Source organism: Condylostylus longicornis, unplaced genomic scaffold (assembly GCF_029603195.1).
Source record: "Condylostylus longicornis isolate FDR11 unplaced genomic scaffold, ASM2960319v2 ptg000008l, whole genome shotgun sequence".
Lineage (NCBI taxonomy): Eukaryota > Metazoa > Arthropoda > Insecta > Diptera > Dolichopodidae > Condylostylus > Condylostylus longicornis.
Window position 1 is genome coordinate 859,364 of NW_026577977.1, and position 20,103 is coordinate 879,466.

The 20,103-nt window shown below is 24.6% G+C and overlaps 1 protein-coding gene across 1 annotated transcript in view; it reads right to left on the bottom strand.

Moving 5' to 3' along the window:
* Positions 1–624: 624 nt before the first annotated feature.
* Positions 625–20,103, bottom strand: part of LOC129618503 (neural cell adhesion molecule 2-like) — a 104,414-nt gene continuing 84,935 nt past the window's right edge. The window contains exons 5-12 of the mRNA XM_055533298.1: positions 19,248–19,388; positions 12,920–13,051; positions 11,011–11,108; positions 9,594–9,823; positions 8,403–8,577; positions 4,788–4,993; positions 3,439–3,497; positions 625–2,409 (exon numbers count right to left, since the gene is read on the bottom strand). Of these exons, the coding sequence (XP_055389273.1) occupies positions 2,237–2,409; positions 3,439–3,497; positions 4,788–4,993; positions 8,403–8,577; positions 9,594–9,823; positions 11,011–11,108; positions 12,920–13,051; positions 19,248–19,388 (1,214 nt within the window). The 3' untranslated portion in view covers positions 625–2,236. The remainder of the gene's footprint in view (positions 2,410–3,438; positions 3,498–4,787; positions 4,994–8,402; positions 8,578–9,593; positions 9,824–11,010; positions 11,109–12,919; positions 13,052–19,247; positions 19,389–20,103) is intronic.

The following is a 20,103-nucleotide window of genomic DNA, read 5'->3' on the forward strand; positions in this document are numbered from 1 at the left end:
CTAGCTAACTCTCTATGACTATAGAAACTAGGGCATGATATAGATATCATGCACTAGCCCTATACTCCTCCTAGGAGTGAAGAAGGAAAAAAAAAAAAAATGTGCCCGCAAGTGCCACCTGTTATCCATTAAAACTACAGAAGTTTTATAAGGAAAACATCCCTAGGACGACTTTTGTACTCAATTCTTAATTTTAGTTAAAAAAAATTGTTTCACTTTGCTCAGATCAGAATTTTATCATAAATTCAAAAATTTCAATAGATTTGTCCACATTTGAGATTTGATATTATACTGTTAATTACTGTTAATTATCACGAACTCGTCACGCAAACAAAACGTATACTCTGTTATATTTAAATTTCATTTCTGATTTTAAAATCACAGGACTCTATAATTTTATATAAAAATACAATATTAAACTTTTCGATGTTGTTCCCCACATTGAGACAACAAAAAACGCTTGTTAAACTTATCAATTAATTATTTTTTGTTTTAATAAAACCAAAACTATTTTTAAGTATTGGATGTGCCAAACATAGAATTGAATTTTTTGTTTTTCATATTGCAATATTGAGCGCAATCAAATATTAATGAAAAAAAATAGAAATTAATAAAATCTTTTATTAAAATTTATTATAAAATTGCATTTAAAATAATTTTTTTTCTTTTTTGCATCCAATTTTACAAATATTTTAATGGTTTGCTTGTACGTATAGAATGTACACAGTTGGAACGTTCAAAATTTTTTTTTTTTATTTCTAACAAAGAGGAGTGATTTATGCAATTTAGTTTTTTGTGTTTTCCTTTTACTAAATTTAAAAGAATTTTTTGCGCTTCTTGCTAGATTGCAAAAAAAAAAAAGAATTAAAAAAATTGGTTTTCATTTAACAATAATTTTGTTAAAAATTGGTTTTCGCAATTGGTTTTCGACAACACAATTTCTCGTCCAGAATAAATTATACACGATAACAGGAGGAAAACAAAAATATGTCGCATCGCTGTATTTTGTCTTTTTTCTCAACGTGTTTTAAAAAAATACATGGTTCAGCAAACTGTTTAAATGCATATTGTATATATACCCACATATATAATAAAAACTATCTATGCATTGGTAACGGAATAAATCGCATTTCTAATGAATTGATTGTGATTTTTATTCAACTCAATAGTTTAAGTTTTTTTCTCTCTAGTTTTTCATTGAAGCTGTTTTAATTTAAATCTGTAATCTTTGCCAACGTTTTCTATTATAAATTTTTTTCTTAACGTTTACCATCTCATTTTCCTGAAATGAAAATCACATTTTTCAATATTCCGAATGAATTTCCCGTTTTCAAAATTTAATTTTTTAATTCTTTTGTTTTACATTTTAACTTAAAAACAAAGAAGAGAAAAATCTTTTCAGTATGCTAGTCTTTCATGTCAGCACAGTAAAGAAAAAAAAATATTCCAACTTTTTTTTTAACACTCTCTGTTTTTAATTTTTAAGTCCTTCCTCCCGCGTTTTTCTGTTTGCTGCCTTGTCAACCAAAAGATAAATATGAAGAAATTTTAAAATCCATCATGGTAATTTTTGGTTAACAAAAATTCCAACAATTTATAACCATATATCCGTTTTGATATGACATACTATATATATTTATATATACATCTTGTGTACACGTTCATAAAATATTTATAACTTTTGTTCCACCAATTGTTATTCCTCGATTGCATTTAGGATAAAATGAGAGAACAAAAAAAAACAAAAGGGAAAAAAAAATCCCTATTGTTTTTGATGCATTTGCATTAAAATTAATTGGTGCCGTTGTTGATAATGTTGCTATTGTTGTTCATGTTCCAATAATGTTGTTGTTGTTGCACCTACAACCGAAATATATGAAGTTGTAAATTGATTGAAATTTTGTAATTCGATATCATTGTTGTGATGATGCTGTTGATAATAAATATTTGGTTCATGAATTGGCGTTTCAAAGTAAAACTGCTGAGCTTGTTGTTGTTGTTGTTGCAATTGTAATTGTTGTAATAATTGCTGATCGTCATGATAATCGTGCTGTTGTTGTTGTTGTTGATTTTCTTTTTGTTCATCTAAAATTGTTTGATTTAATTGCTGATGATTTTGATATTCATTAACATGTAATTCATTTGGTTGCTCTAGTTGTTGTTGCTGTTGCTGTGACTGTGACAATAATGTTGTTGATGATGATGGCGGTGGTGTTGAAATTGGACGAGCAAAATATTATAAAAATAAGAACGATATGCAAATTAATACTATAACTGAGTAATTAATAATACTATGATGCGAAAACATTATTGTTGACGCTGTTGATGAAAACGATGACCATGGAAATATCGATGATGATGATGATGTACTACTATAATGTGTAACACTTAAATCTCTCATTTCAGTATCTGTAATTGATAATTGAGAAAAAAAATTATAAAACTATTATTTTATTTAACTATTATTGAAATTGTAATTACTAAATGTACCCTACAGAGTTTTGCGAGGCCCAAACAATATAAGTATTATAAACTAAAAAAATGTTATTGACCCTAAAAAACGCAACTCTCTTCAGATTTTTTCATAAATATTATTACAAGAACTAAATGCAATCTCGTACATTAAATGCCATATTTACTTAAATTATTTTTAGAGCATAATAAATTCTTTTCCCTCGAATAAGTCGTAAAGAAAATTATGGATAGATGAAGATATCCTCAATTTTCGAAGCTAATTTCAATTTAAACTTTTAGGAATAACAGCAATTTTTCAAATATCTAATTTCTACAATATTCGTACTGAATTTGTAAAATCTTTAAGGATTAACAATTTACCATTTTTGGAATTACTAAAAATTTTATGTCCGATTCGATTTTAAATTTATTTATTAACAATAAAACCGACTTATTTCAAAAATTGCGTAATTTTCTTTTCTTTGTTTTATTTTATTGATTTTATAAAACAAACTTGAAACAAAATCACTTTACACTTTTGAATCAATTCAAATTTTAATGGAAATCTTTATTTTCTATTATATTTGAGATTTTCTTAAAAAAAATTAAAGTACAAAAACAATATTTAAATATTTTAATTTGTTTTTATCCTGTACATCATTGCTTTTATAGAATGTATAGGTACTGAGGCTTAGCACTGTATATGCATTAAGAATATTCTTTAAGTAAACTTATGTATGTGCATATACAGATGTAGTACCATTCCATTATTTCTTAAAGTAATAACATTATTCGTACACCCAAAAGGTACTTTTACTTTAAAAAAATATAGCTACGTATATAAAGCAAAAATATGTATTCAATATTATTATTGTTTTATATATAAATGTATAAATATTTTGTACATAATATATTTTATAATTATGTTTATCGTATATATTTCTGGTTTTATATCCTTATTCTTATATAAATAAACTTGCTTACCTGTATTCGATGTTGTAAATAGGAAAATATCAGAAAAATCACTCCAACCAAAACGATTTCTGAAAATTGAAAAATAAATAAACCGAGTTAAAGAAAAATACTTAAAAAATGAAAAAAAAAATAAAAATATAAAAAAAAGGAAAGAAAAATAAATTGAAATTTTTTTTTTTTGTTTTTGTAATTAATATTTTTGTAAGAGCTTCTGAATTTCTGTCTTTTTTCAAAAAAAAAAAAATTCTATTTAGAAAGTAAGGTCTGAAAAACAACACAACACCAAAAAGTAAATCTTTTTTTAATAAAATTGAAAATTTTGTAGTTTGGAAAAAAAAAATAACAAAAACATAACGGCATAGTAAATATAAAAGAAAGAGAATAAGTCTGCAAATAAGATTAGTGCAATATGAAATCCTTATTTATTTTTCTCAAATATACCGACCGAATATTAAAGGGAAGATTTTCTTTTTTTAAAATGAATTTGATACTTCTAGGTTTAGAGTTTTGGGATGTACAATATATAGGGACATACAAAACATTAATTCATCTAAATTGAATATAACAGTTAAGATTTAAAGTTTGAAACATTTGTGTAAAGATTTTTTACTCAAAAATTTGCCCAAAAATTAAATAAAAAGAATAACTGTTTTTTCATAAGAATATCATACACACATAATTGAATCTTTAATAGAAAAATAACAGCTTAGTTAGGTTTATCTCAATAGCAATAAAATAGGTATTTTAAAATTTGTGTTGATGAGTGTTGAGGTGTTTGCTTCAGAGAAGAGTTTTATTTCAGATAAAACCACTAGAATTAGAATAATTAATAGTATTTTAACTCCTAATTTTAGGATTATTAAAAATAATATAAATTGAATGCAAAAAAGTTGGAAATTTTAAATAAAAGATAAAATAAATTTAATATTTTTATTAATTAATTGGCCACGATAGCGATATTTGATGCGAAAACATTATTGTTAATTTATTTTTTAAAAATTTTGATTCAAATAATGCAAACTCGGTAACCTCTCTGCTATATTAGCATTCACACAAAATATGAATTTGTGAGAACGTGCCTACTACTTGTCTCTTGTTAAGTATTACGATATTTTGTATTGAAGTTTTTTTACGAGCATGAATACAAAAAAATTAAATCAAAGTTCATAATATTCCACAATATTTTTTTATTCTCACAAACATCACCTTAAATGAATACAAATTCCAAAAATTTTATGAATTATTCAAAAATTCTCTCGTAATTATTAAGAATTAAAAATATTGAATTGCATTCACATACTCATACATACATAATTATAGCAAATATTTGAAAAAAAAATGACAAAAGAAATTCTTACCTTGCTTGTAATTTTGCTTCATATTGCTGATCGGGTTCTAAACCCCTAAGAATATAATTCATTCCTTGTGTATAACGACTTGTACCTGACATCGCTTGTAAAATAATTTCACGCCATTCATATCTAGACCAATGCATACCCGTACTTGAATAACCAGAATGAAATAGCATTGAATCCATAAACGATGGGTTCAATGGATCATCGTCCTGTTTACAAAATACAAAACAACAAATAAAAAGAAAAAAAAAATTTCCATTATTGTCATTATAAAAAAATAAAATATTCTTTGATGTCAAAAAACGAACTACAATAATATTCTTCTCATTTAGACATTGTAAAAAATAGAAAACAAAAGAAATGTTTGATAAAGATTTTTATATAAGAAATTCGCTTTCTAACCTAAATTTACAAAATAAATTTTTTTATTTTGTTTTCTATTTTAAAATAGTGAATTTTAATTAAAATATGCTAAATGCGAACAAAAAAAATAAAGGACAAAAATCCAATTTGATTTATTTTAAATACTTTTATTTTGTTTGTACATTAAAGTCAGTTTTTTTTTTTAAGAAAAGAAAGGATAATATTGAACTAGAAAGCAAGAGAACAACTGTATGTGAAAGTTTTATAGTACATGTACAATAATTATTTTGAAGCGAATGTTCTAAGCAGGAACATGTATAGAGAATATGCATGGAAATCAGAAAGCCTGTTTGATTTATATTCCCAAATTTATTTTAACTTATATTTCGAACACTTGTAATTCGGACACAGAATCTTTCATTTGTAATACTCGTACATTAAGAATATTTAATAGTTTGCCACAAATCTGAGTTTATTAGTAAACTTTGATAATATTAGTAAAACTTATCATAATATTAGTGAACTTTATATAAAAAATATATGTAGGATTATGTTGACTGAACATCATTATTGTTGCTATGAAATACACATTTCGCCGGTAACTTAAAATACACATTGCCGGTAACATGATATTCACATTTTGCCGTAACATAAGTAAATTACTGTAATTTTTTAAATCGTATGATCTCTATTACTTTGAATTTTATGATCTTTTGTAAAGCACATTCAGTGTGTATTTTATTGAGCTGCAGAGTTGTTTAATATAAATTTAAATCGAGCTATTGCGTTAAATTAGAGTAAAAACCTAACACGTGTTATGTTGTATCGCTTTGATTAATTAAAGAAATTTTGTAAATTACGATAATTATAATTGAACTCAATATTAATTTGGATAAATAAAGTGAATAAGCCCAATATTAATTTAATTTCGGATTTTATTTCCTACATATATTGAGTTTTAAATGAGAATTATGTCAGTAGCCCCTTCTCTAATAAAAGTGTAACAACATTTTTCGCCTACATGTAGCCACAAGTATTACCGAAATTTGTTTTTTGGATCCTATTAACTTTGAACTTCACAAATTTGAAATACTTTCAATGTTTTACTGAAAAAATATTGAAAATTTTAATTCCAAGTAAAAAGTAATGTGTATACATACGTACATGAATATATTCATTTATTACCACCAACGGATCTACCATATATGCAAAGTAAATATTTTCAATGAGCGCCGAAGATTAGGAGGTGCAACTGAAAAAATTCTTTCAAATTTTTTCTATTATAAGTGTTCTTCAAAAATTTTTTTCTTTCAATTTTTTAATTACTGCGAAATTATAACTTGATAGCATGTACGTACGTACAAAAAATTTTAATTCTATGCCTAATGTTTTGGTTCAATTGTGCGCTATTCGCAATGTTTTTTGCATATATTCATTGCTTTGAAACGAAAGGGGAGGCACACATTTTGGAAACCGTATAGGGCATCGAACAAGCTAGAACCGGGCTTGTTTATTACATAAGGTAATAAGATTTTGTTTAACGAACTAATATAAAACCTGAGATTTTTTTATTAATTATTGTGGTAAAACAATTTAATTTTATTTTGATTATTAAAAGATAATGGTATAAATTGCATATCTTTAAAAAACCAAAAATTTTAAAACACACTTTTTACTTGTCTGATATTTTTTTGCAAATCTATCATAAAAAATATTAAAAGTCATAATATAAAATCTTTTACAAAATGATTTCTACAAAAATTTCATTTTGATTTTACCATTTTTAATAAATTTTTAAAACCCTTGGGTTATTTATTATATATATAATATTGTTCTATATTATATTTGTTATACGTATAATATTACGATGAAGCCTTTTGATTTTTGTTTTTTGTACAGTAATAAAATGTTCATATACTATCACAGATCACGAGACATAAATTTTATATTTATAATTTTATAATCTCTGAACGTCGCTCATTTCAATTCCAATTTTCATACGAGTGCATTCAATTTGGTATAATGAAAATGAATTAATATTTATTTTGGTCTTTGTAGAAGAAAATGTTCAGTAGACATGTAAATTTTTTATATCAGACAAAATTAATTTTATTTTCTGTTTTTTAATAATTTTTATCTTTCTATCAATATAATTATATATATTTATATAATTATATATATTTATATTTGCATTTTAATTATTGTCCCCATACACCTGTAATTGAATTCGTATAAATGTTTAAATCAACCACAATTCAAAAAAAAAAAATGGAATTTGTGTATCAAGCTGTATATGAAGTATTCTGAATTTTACTAAAGGCGCTATTATTATTGTTCAGATAATATTTTACTAATTACTGATGATACAAAGGATATTATGTGAATTATAAGGGGAGTATTTGTTTTTTATGTTTTTGAAAAATGGGTCAACTATATAAAATATTTTATATGCTGGTTTAATAGATATTATAAGTTTTCTTCATCATTGCGCCAATATAATGAATAGTTGAATAATATAATATTGAAGTAAAATATTTAAAATTGTCATTAATATAAATGTTTTCTACATAAAATTGCATTTTATTATTTATGCAGGAAAGAAACGTGTAAAAAAGTTAATGCATATTGTAAATGCTCTATGGCATTGTATAAAGACTAATTATTTTAGTAAGTATAAAAGAAATTTGTTATTATAAAATAGTTTCCATGAACTCTAAATGGGATTAGATTCAAATACCTTATAGTATATTTTGAAATAATACCGAAAATGGTGTCAAATTAAATGCATGCAAGATTACCTTCCGATATGATTATAATATAGCAATTTTGTAAGATAATTTTATGTTGATTGCCATCATCATATTGTGAAGATTTTGCGTTTTTGGAATAACATTACTATTTTTATTAGGATTATAATTAGTATTAATTGAAAATGTTTAATTAATTTTCATTATTTGTTTTATTTTTTAGATTTTATTCATAATTGAAAATTTTATTACACAATTATTAGGTCCAATGAAAAGACTGAACGGTTCAGTTTTTGAAAAATATTTATAATTGCAGTAAAAACCTTAAAACGGTATGGTCTTTGAGATCAGTCTATATTGCCTTCCCAGAAGTCTTAATTAAAAATTATCATATTGAGTTACAAATTTTAACATTAAGGTCATTGAAGGAGGAAATAAGTGAATAAATAAATTTATTATCATTTATGAGAACGTTCAATTTGCTGTTTTAATAAAATCAAAAACTTACATTTCTTTTTAAATATGGATAATTTCTATTAGGTGGATTTCCAAAACCAGGAGCTGATGCAACTGCATTATGACCACCATCGAATGTATTTTCAATAGCATTTTGTGTTGGTCGATAAAATAATTTATATTCCTCGATTGGAGCAAATGAATTCACAATCCACGATATGTTATATCTGAAAATAAATAAAAAATATAAATTTGAATGTCATACAATAATTGAAAGCTAACCCAATTAATAATAATGATTTACATAAAAAAAAAAACAACAAAAAAATATATTTTCATCTTTATTCTGAATCATTATAGTAATAAAACAAGATCATCAGCACAGATTATTATGAAAAATAATATTGTTATACGGCTGTTATACTCGTATATTGAAATTTTGAAAAATTAAATTTTATTTTAAATTCGCTTCAGGCCCAAAATTTAATAAAAAAAATATACTTATATTAAATAAAATTGATGATATAGATCAAAAGATACTTGAAATTATTATAGCAGTCAAGGACATTTTACATTTCAATTTTATTTGTAATTATATTTTTTTATGGTTATTTGTAGAAAATTGAAAATATTTTATAGATACAGTTCGGTTATCAAAATAATTTTTTAACAAAAAAAAAAAAAATTATGAATAAAAATTTTAATTAAAGTAAAAGTAATTTATTTTTATTGATAAAGTCATGCTTTGTGGGAACAAAAAAAATATATGGTAATGGAAAAATTCATTGCAGAATCAATATGTGAATGGCTGGAAAACCAATCAGTGACATTCAGTTTTTAATTTAAAATTAATGCCTTTATGCAAATGATTCGTTATTCTGAAATACTTTTCAAGAGTATATTGGGAATAGTTTTTGAAAAAACTTTTATGGTCCCTAATATTGTGATTTTGGAAAAATTTTTCAGTGCTTCACTCTCAGTTCTTCTAAGAATTTAAATTGAGATGACTAAGTTGATATTGTCGCATTCAGAATGGAATTTATTTACCATATTATTACATGCTTATATTAGGTACATTAACTTTGCGTTATTAGTTAAGACAGATTAATATTTACTTATTACAATTTAACTTTATCCTTTTTAGGAACTGGACATCTTTTGCCCTAACATTAAAGAATTATTTGAAGATTTTAAAGCACTATTACAATTTATTATAATTCATCTGTATTAATCATATTCTTACCTATCTTTCCATTGACTTATTGGACCAGAACGAAATGATGGTATATTTGGTTTTCCAGTTAAAGAAATTGTTTTTCTTGCTTTTCCTAATTGATTGTCTGCTTGACAAGTATAATTACCAAAATCCGTTGAATATACTTTACGTATTATTAATGAATGTCGTGCTCCACGACTCTCCATTATATGACGCTCAGTTGTATCTATTTGCATCGTATCTTTTAACCATGTTACCTATTATTAAAATAAAAAAGATTGATGAAATTAGTATGTAATAATTTATATTCAATTTAAAAATAATGATAAGAGCTGATGAAAATATTAAAAATTTTATGTATAAAGATTATTTGTAAAACACATAACCGAACGTTGTACAAATTTCGTTCATGACGTATTAAAAAAAGAAATTGATTATGGCAATCAATACAGATCATAGTACTCGTATGTATACATTTACGCCTAACTTTATGCAATAGTTATGTATCATGTTAAATCAATAATTATTAGTATGTAAGTATATAAATAAATACTGTTATAAAGGCTAATAAATACTGTTATAACGGATAATGTTATAAAGGCGATATACACACAAACACATATATGAATATAACAATACTTATGTGTTATATGTATGTAAACTTTTTTTTTGTTGAAAAAAATTGAAATGTGAGAAATTAATGGGTTTGTAATTCAATTATAATTCATTTATTATATTATATGGCTGAGGATATTCAGAAAAAATGTGATGAATGGTAACGGCATGGTTAATAGAATGTGTAGATTGATATAAATAATTTAATATATAAGCTATATAACCTAAAAGTATAATTATATATTATATAAAAATTAAAATCAAATTATTGATTTGTTAACAGCCTTTTGGGGTCAATAAAACAAAGAGGAAATAAATGAAAAAAAATATGGTTAACTCTTCATTTTTAAAATTGAAAGTAATATTAAATTTGTAAAAAATTCAAAATCAATATAAACACGTTATGACCCAAATAAAAGTTGAATTTAATTGAATTTCATTAATGGTCATATAAATAGAGGGAGTTTTCCAATAAGCTTTAATAACTAAATTAAATTACACACGTAGATACAATGTAATTTTCAATTTAAAAATGAAAAATATTTTACATGATATATTCAACTTTATGAAGAATATGGCAGTTCCAATATAATTTAAAAATCGCACCGGTCAGATTGATCGTCTCTAACTAGTTTTCGCAAATGCAAATTATATACTGTTCATCTACAAAAGAACGAGCGTGGGCAAGTAAAGCTTAAAAGGAATCGTGTTAAAAGGAATTGAAATATTTAGATATTTTAAAAGTTTTACAATTTAAATCCCTACACTATAAAAACCTTCTTAAATTAATTGAATCAATTATATATTCTTTTTATTCATTTAAATTTACCTCTGGTTGTGATTCACCGTGAACAATACAAACAAGCACTGCTTCCTGACCTTCTCCACTATACACAACTGTTTTTTCTACTGTTATTTCCGGTGGATCTATATGGGAAAAATTCAATAAAAATGTTTCAAAGTTTTATTCTAAATGTATTAAAGATAAACTAAAATTGCTGCTTAAAAAAGTCAAACATATCATCTCTAAATTAGTTCTATTAAATCAGTTTAATCTCTTCAAAAAACCCTCTGTAAATAATTTCCGTAATTTCTAAATAGTTTCAAATTGAACAAAAAAAAATTTCTTAAACTAGACACAAGCGCTTAACTAAAATGGGTAATTAATTACAAAATAAACGATTATAGGTCATATTATATGAAAGCCCAGTCATTTATACTATGAGGTAATTAAATTTAAATAAAAAGTTTTCGGAAGAACAAAAAAGTTTCTTTATAAACTGACGAACTACTTTAATGAGACCGACCATAAATAAAATTTTATTTTCTGAATTTCTTTATAAACATACATAAATAATTCTTTTAAAAATTCAAATATTTGTAATTAATGCTAAAGGGAACTAGTGCTGCAGGTTATGCAACAATAAGTTTTCTCTATTAATTCAAATATTTAGAATTAAGAAAAGAGGGAAAACAACTTATAAAATTCAATTGAATTACTTTTTGTTTACAAATTTTTTTTTACCTTTTAGACCTTTTTTTTGTATTCTCATAATATGCTTAACATTATATGCCTATACACACACACATATATTACATTGAATCTCTTGTTTATTAAGAATGAACACAGAAAGAAAGAGAAATGGTGGACGTCTGCTTTAATACACAAGCATTTAAGTTAACAAAAAGCATTTTTCTATAAATAGACTAACTATGTAATTTGATTTTCATTACAGAATTAGGCATACAAAAAAAAGGACTTTTATATTTTTTATTAAAGTAAATTACGATCTAGTATTTTAGAAATGAGAGAAAAAATTAGTACAAACACATACGAGTATAAAAATTTTTTTTTTCATACAACTACTCTGAGCTTTGACTATATTACTTTTCGGCTAATAAAAGGTTAATTTAATTAATAATGGTAAATTAAATCCGGAAATATGTAAAAACTTATGTTAAGTCAACTGTATTTTTTACTTACACAAATTTAAAAGAATTTTATTTATTTTTTTTCTTTATTTCTGTTTATTGGGTAGGTACTTTGATGATCCTACATAATATAAGAAGACTACAAAGATGTTATAAATATGGTCCCTCTCTATTCTATACTTGAGGAGCATTTTTAATATTACGAACTAAAAATTTAATCGAGGGTTAAGTCTAACTAAAATTAGTTCTGTTAAACACACATAAACATGTAATATCTAAAATGCTAAGTACGGAAAATATTTTGTTTACTTTTTATTTACCTATACGTCTTGTAATGTACCTGTACCTATGTGTATTATGCGATAATAGTGCAAGCAATTTGAATAAAAATAAAAGATTAGGGTGATATTGGCTTACATAAAAATAAAAATGTGAATAAATTACTAAATTAAACAAAAAGAAAAGACAAAAAATTATTAAAGTTTTATAAACTCGCAGTTAAAAGAACTATTCCACTATGTGTGTAAGTGTGTAAGTAATTTATTAAAAGATATTTCAGTGTGGATAATCCTAACCGGAAGACTTCAGAGTAGTTAATTATAGAGTAAATTTTTAATAAGAAAAACATATTTAACGTGAACAAGAAGATTAAGTGGGAGGTAGATAATGTGGGAGATTGTCTGACAGATGCGGTTGGTTTAATAATACAAAATGTAAACACTCTAAATAAATTCAATAAGAATTGAGAAAATTTGAAAATTTAATTAAAGTGTTAATAACTAGTTATAAAATTTTATAAAACTTACATAAAACATGTAAAATAATTTGACTTGATGCTGGCTGACCTACACCATTATTTGCTGTACATGTATATGTTCCGCCTTTATGTCGATCCATATTTTCAATTATATAAACATTAGAAACATACCTATCCTCACCTGTAAATTAAAAAAAATTAATAAAAATTATTATTTTTCACAAAATTTTATCTAATTATAAAAAATAAGAAATGAAATACAAAAAAAAAATTTGTCAATAAAGTAGGAGACAATGAAAGCCAATTAATATGAAATCAATATTGTCTTTTAAATTACGAAATCAAGAGTTGGTGGAAGTCGTAAGAAATCAAGAATAAGATACATTTCTGTTTAAACTTTTACGGGTATTGAAGTACTGGTAATTTCGACTAACATTTCCAAACCAACCAAAAATTGTTTCAAGCAAAATCAAGCATCTGGAATAAGTTTTAAATTATAATTTAAATTCTTTATATACCCGACACCATTAATGAACTTATAGGGTGAATATAGGATTAACAACCACTTAACACAGTCGTCTGATCAGTCATCTGAGGTCTGTCGCACGTTTGACTTAAATAAAATTTTAGCAATAATTTGGCGGTCGCTCAAATACCCCGTCTGTCCGTCGTCAATCACAGGAATTTAATACGAAATTCAGAAACAATTTTAGCATCCAAAGCAATGTGTAGCTGTGTGTTTTGTTGTTGAATCTAGGCTGTATAATAATTTGCCGACTGATCTCAAAGATATTATGAACATTGCAGTATTTAGAAGGTTTTAATTCTAATGTATACATATCTATAACGTGTTTATATAGATTCGTATAATACCAATACGGTGCCAGAACATTTTTAATTTTGAATTATTTACTTAACGCTTTAAGAAAAAGAGAATAATATATAAATTAATAAATAATAGTTTTGGTAGCCGCCATCCTTAAAACAAATTTTAAAAGTTTGTTATCTGGAAATTAATGGTTACTTCTTAATTAAAATTCATAAAATACTTTCATGAAATTTATGTAAAGAAAATTGATTATAAATGTGCTCTACATTTTTAATAATAATTCATTCTTTTATTTCATACCACAATAGCCAGAGAGATCTAGCTAATCTTGCCGGAGATATTATAATATTTCGATATCAAAAAAATCTGTGATTTTCTAATAAAAAATAGCCTTATTATAGGTAATCGAAAATGGCATTTAATAACGGAAAATAATGTGCAAATATTCTGAAATTAATTTTTCTTCTCACTGAATAGAAGATTAAAAAAAAATAATCAAGAAATATTGAAAAAACAAATAAAACATAAAAGCCTTGAAACACATATGTTTAGAGAATGACCTAGATTTCTTATTTTATTTACTACCTACATTTTAGGCATAACAAATAACTATAAAAATAGAAAAAAGACCTTACAGAATCTAAAGATTTACGAGAATAACCTATTTTTTTTCTACCGTTTTTTTATTTTTTTAATTTTCAAATATTTCCTTGAAAGTGTTACAAATCGACAAATTTTAAATTAAATTTTAGATAAACCAATGTATGCATATGTGAATCTATACACAAAATATTCATAAGAGTATACTCGTACACATTATTATGTAAAGTTTTTATTCATGTAATGTAAGTAAGTATTTTGAAGTGGAAATTCGAATGCTATATGTATTTTCAACCGGAATCTGGACAAAAATTTATAAAATGTTTTTCCTTTTATGTAAACATTATGCATAATATTGTATATACAATATTCTGTACGTAAGTTGAACTTTTTCATGTATTAATACGAGTATAAGCATTACATCCTGAAATTTATCAATTAAGTTTTTAAAAGAATTTATATTGAGGTGTATTATAGATACACCGACTGGGTACTATCCATTGGTCAAATTTGCATTCTATTTATAAACTGTTTCTTTACAATTACTCGCATATCATTGAAAGTGTCGTGTCTTTTAGACGTAGGTTCTAAATAAACCTTATCTTAACATATTTTATCCTAAAATATTTGACACTTTTGACAAATTAGAACTATTATATGATTTTGATAAAGGATGGGAATTTAAATACAACTAAATTTTGATTCAGTAATTTCGAACGTGCATAAATAACCGAAAGTATGTTAAGATTTACGGCAATAATAACTTAAACTCTAATTGAAATAAGATCACAAAATTTTCACAGGGTCATGCGGCTAACAATGATATAAAAGTTATAACTGTCTTTAACTGAAATCGATCCGAACACCGTTTTTAACAAAATCAATCCGAACACTTTAACCAAATTCGATCGAGACACCTTTTCATGTAGCTAAGTATATAAATTCAAAAGTAATTTGATCATGAAAAATATCAAAGAAGAAAAGAGTTTATAAGGTCGTAGGTATTGCTGAATGAATCCATACTACTATATACGATTTATTATTAAAATTACATTTTAAATTAATATAAAACAGATTCTCATCCAGAGTACCGAATTTCCTAACTAAATTTCATTCATGTCAGTAATCAATAACAAAATATTTTACAAAAAAAAAGGACATCAACTTTAATTTTTTAATCTCTTTAAAATTTAATAGGAATTTCTTGCTCAAATTGAAATAATTTTATTATTACATACATAGATAAATAATATGACCATATATAATATAGAATAAGTGTTTTTAATGTTAAGTCCAATTCCATTAGGATACCTCGGGATATCAATGATCTATTTAAAATTTTTCTTTATTTATTTTTATTTTTGCATGTCTCATTTTTACATGTGGTTTATCGATTTTTATTAAATTAATATTATACATGTAATATGCACATATATAAGTACAATATGCAGGTAGATGAAGAGAATAATTTAATGTTATCTATACAGGATAATTCAATTGAAAAGGAAAAGCGTATACAGTAAGTGTTCACAATATGTGCATTTTTGGTGATGGAAGTAAGCAAATCTGTTACATCAATTGTATTTTGTATCTCGCAAGTATATATATACATATATGTATAGATTGTGTGTGTGTTATTTTAAATGTATTAAGGGTAAACAAGATATTTTTAATATCCTTTTGGAAATGGTTTTTAACGCGAGCGAAACAAAAAAAAAAACAAGTTATTTTTGCCGCTTTTTCTGCTGGAAAATATTCTTTTTACTTACTTATTGCGTTTTTGTAAAATTTTCTCTGTTTTTAATTTTCTCTCTTTATACTTACATAGGTACTTGGTTTTTTTTTTTTTTTTTTTTTATTAAATGCAGATCCTTGTGCTTTTTTCTTGTTTTATATTTAATATATTTTATTGTTATTTATTAGCGTATTTTATTACAAAAACTTTCATAAAAGGATTTATTTACAATCACGTTTTATTTTATTATCATTTCGTTTTTTTCGCGTATTTGGTATAGCGAAATGGCAAAATAAGAAAGAAAAGTAGATAAAAACGGTAAGAGATTCAAATATCAATGTTATTTTATATCCTCTTTTCTCTTTTACTCATAGTGTGCTCGCTTCTCTCTCCGTATTCCATCCCATTATTTAATACCGGGTCTACTGCATTTTCATTTCACTTCGTCCTTTCCATAAGGCTCCATTCCTTCTCTCTTTTAGTTTATATTTAAAGAAGGGGTGGTGTGAAATGAAATGTAAAGCTTTTAATATGTAGACCATTGCAAAATGGTGAATTTACTTTTTTTTGTATTTCCTTTGTTATTATAGAATTTTTCTTCCAATTTTTTTTTATTTTTGTATTTTGAATGTGATTAAATTGCCTGATTTCAGCTTTAAAATCAATGGACATAAAATTTCTTAGAAAAAATTTTATTTTAAGGAATTAATTTACGCAAAATGACCAAAAAGTATTCACAATGTGGTATTTAACAACTCCAGCATTTGAGAAATTTAAAAAAATGAAATTTTTGGTGTAATTTACAAAATATAAAGTACGCACTTTCTTACATAACATGGTGTCGAATATATAAGACGATTCAGGGTGTTCTTATCTGTGTTAGTATCTGTGATCTTAAAAATTACTAGCTATTTTTAAAAAAAAATAGTTGTTATCTTTTAAATTTACCTATAATTTTATAAAATCATCTTGAAAGATGATAAAAAAATTTGTTTCAAAACTTATTCGATTTCCATATTTCTAATCATATTTTAAAATAATCTCGAGATTCCAATTTTTTTTGTAAAACTTAAAACTTTAAGAATACTAAAAATAAAGAAGTATTATCTTCTTTCCTGAGCAGCAGGATATATTAAATATTTTTTAATACTTAGTCATTATGTTCTTATTATAAACATATTTCAAAGCCTTTCGTTGATATTTCCTATATTATAACGTTACTCAACAAAAAATAACTCTAATACAAAAAGCTTAATACCTACTTAATTGTAATCATAGTTTTTCATTTTGTTATACTAGCTTTGACCCATTATAAATAATAAATGTGAAATAGTCGTATTAAATTATTGTAGTTATAGTATACTTCCGTTTAAATATAAAGTAAACTGGAATACAAGAATAAGCAAAAAAAAAAATAATAACCTGGTAAGGAATTAAAACAAAAAAAAATATTGTCCTTTTTTTGTAATAGAAGAGAGAATAAGCGAACAAATTACAAAATGACACGTAGATATCGCAGTGTTACGGACTATGTAGAACGAGATTACTATTTACAGGCATCCCATGGCTATTGGAATAAATAATTTGCTTTATATATATTTTAGTTGAACAGAGATAGTTGTTAAAAAAATTTTATCATATTGAAAGGTGTTACCAGTTAAAGCATATTGAATATTTTTTAGCGATTTATTTGTTGTGTCAATATTTTTTTTTCTAAAAACACTGAAAGTTCCCCTATAGTGCTGCAATAATAATTAGTGCAGTTTATGTTTTCAAAATTGTCAACAAAATTTTATAAAAACAATATTTGAATTGAGCAAATATCGAAGTTACTTTTATAGATTTTTAACATAGGATCTGTATATTATTGTTTTACATCTTAAATTGTCCTGTACGAAAACCTGCATGGGAAAATGTATAGAAAACTAAGTGAATCCTACATCTACTCTTATCAACTTTTACTTTGACTCGAGAGCTTTTTTCGACTACCTTAATCTTTAATATTAAAATAGTTCTAAAAAATTACGAATAATTTTTTTTAACACATTTTCATTAGTGCTCCAATTTTGAAAGGTTTCCATAATATAGTTAAATTTTTGAACAACAAACCAATGCTATGTGCTTTTCTCAAAATTTATTACAAATTGCTATAATTTCAAATTTTTCAGTGACAACACTATTCAAAATTAAGATAAAAGATTATATTGAGAATGAAATGTATATACGTATAAACAAACAACGACATAGAAAAAACGGCAAAATAAAAAAAAGCAAGGAACAAACCAACAAGGATAATAATAATAACAATAATAATAATGAAAAAATAAACATTATTCTAAAAGATAAAAAAAATGTTTATTTGTAACCAACACATTTGTATTTACTTCAATAAAAAATAAATAATATACAACACTGTGTAGGTATGTACATATATATATATACATATATATACACAAGGTGATTGAGTAATCAGTGACATAATAAATTAAGGGCATCCTAAATACCATCATTTAGGGCTTCAAAAATGAGTAAAATTTTTGTTCATAACTAAGTGTCAAATTTCAACGGAGGTACGAGTTTGATTTTAAAGAATTTTCTGAACAAGTGGTTTTGCTTGTAACTTCCCTTTCGAAAAAGATAGAAGCTTCCACATCTCAAATAAATCAAATATACAATTTGAAGAAACAGGCCTGTAACCGACATAGTTTTTTATTTAGTATTTTGTGTACTTTCGGAATATAAAGCATTTTCCCTTTCTTTTACCCGATAATTTAATACAAAATTTCCAACCCGAGAATTTCGTACAAAATTTTTTGATACTTCAAAAATTTTTTTTACAGAATTTTGTACAGCTACTTCAGCTGTAATTTAGGTAATTAAACGTTAAAAAATCCGTCAGATAATAGGAGGTATATTACAATAACTATTTCTATGTCATGATTTCAAAACCCTTAACAAAACGTAGAAACTCAAAAAATTGTCACTTTTTAGACTTTTATTGATTATAAGGGTTGTTATTATCAACTATCATTAATTTTTGATTACAATAGTCAATATAGAAAGCAGTCGACTTTTTTGTAGGCCATTTTTGCAAAGAAAAAAAAACGAAATTTTATGTTATGTCACTGGTTACTGAATCACCCTGTATATATTATATGCACAATATAAAGTAAAAAAATAGAAATGAAATAATAAATGAAATAATAATCTTACCATTTGGCAGAATATTATTTTTTCTGGTCCATGTTATATTTGGTGTTGGATTGCCTTGTGCTGAACATTCTAATCGTACGGGTGAGCCTTTTTTAACTTGTATGAGTCCGCCATTTGTTACGTGATGAATTTTTGGTGGAACTTGAAATGGATAATGAAAAAAATGAAAAAAAAAGAAAATTATTATTTTGTTTTTGTTTTTTTTGTTTTTGGAAAACTCTTGTTTATTATGATGATTCATTTTCATCTTGTTTTTTTTTTTATGTTTCCTTTTCTTATTCCTACTTTATGAAAAATAATTTTCATTTAGTTTTTTTTGGCACATTTTTGATTTTTCTTTTATTATTTTGACTTTACTTAACTTATAAATATATTACATACATACATATTTTTTTCTTATATTTGGTCATATATAAAGTTGTAACGTAATTGTACATACAAGTGTATGAACAGTAAAAAATGTGTTTATTCATAGTTACTTTATTTGTACTCATATTTAAATAGCAATACGTGAATGTGTATGTATACAAAGTAATTTATTTGAGACGAACCGTGAGAAGTTTATAATAAAGTAAAATAAAGTGGGAGCGCGAAGAGTAACAAATTTGTTTATGTTTCTCGTTTCCGGAACGTTGCTTATACCTAACCTATTAAAATAACCAAAAACAGAAAAATGAAAGTAATTTTGTACGTTAATTTCTTAATGACAAAATGGAGAACTGAAAAAAAAAATATTATTTTTTATCATTTCCGTAAAAATAATTTAGTTTATAAGAAGATTTTCTCATACTTTAATACTGAAAATTATTTGGTAAAATAAATTTTATTTATGATTTTTAAAATTGATGCTGGTCTG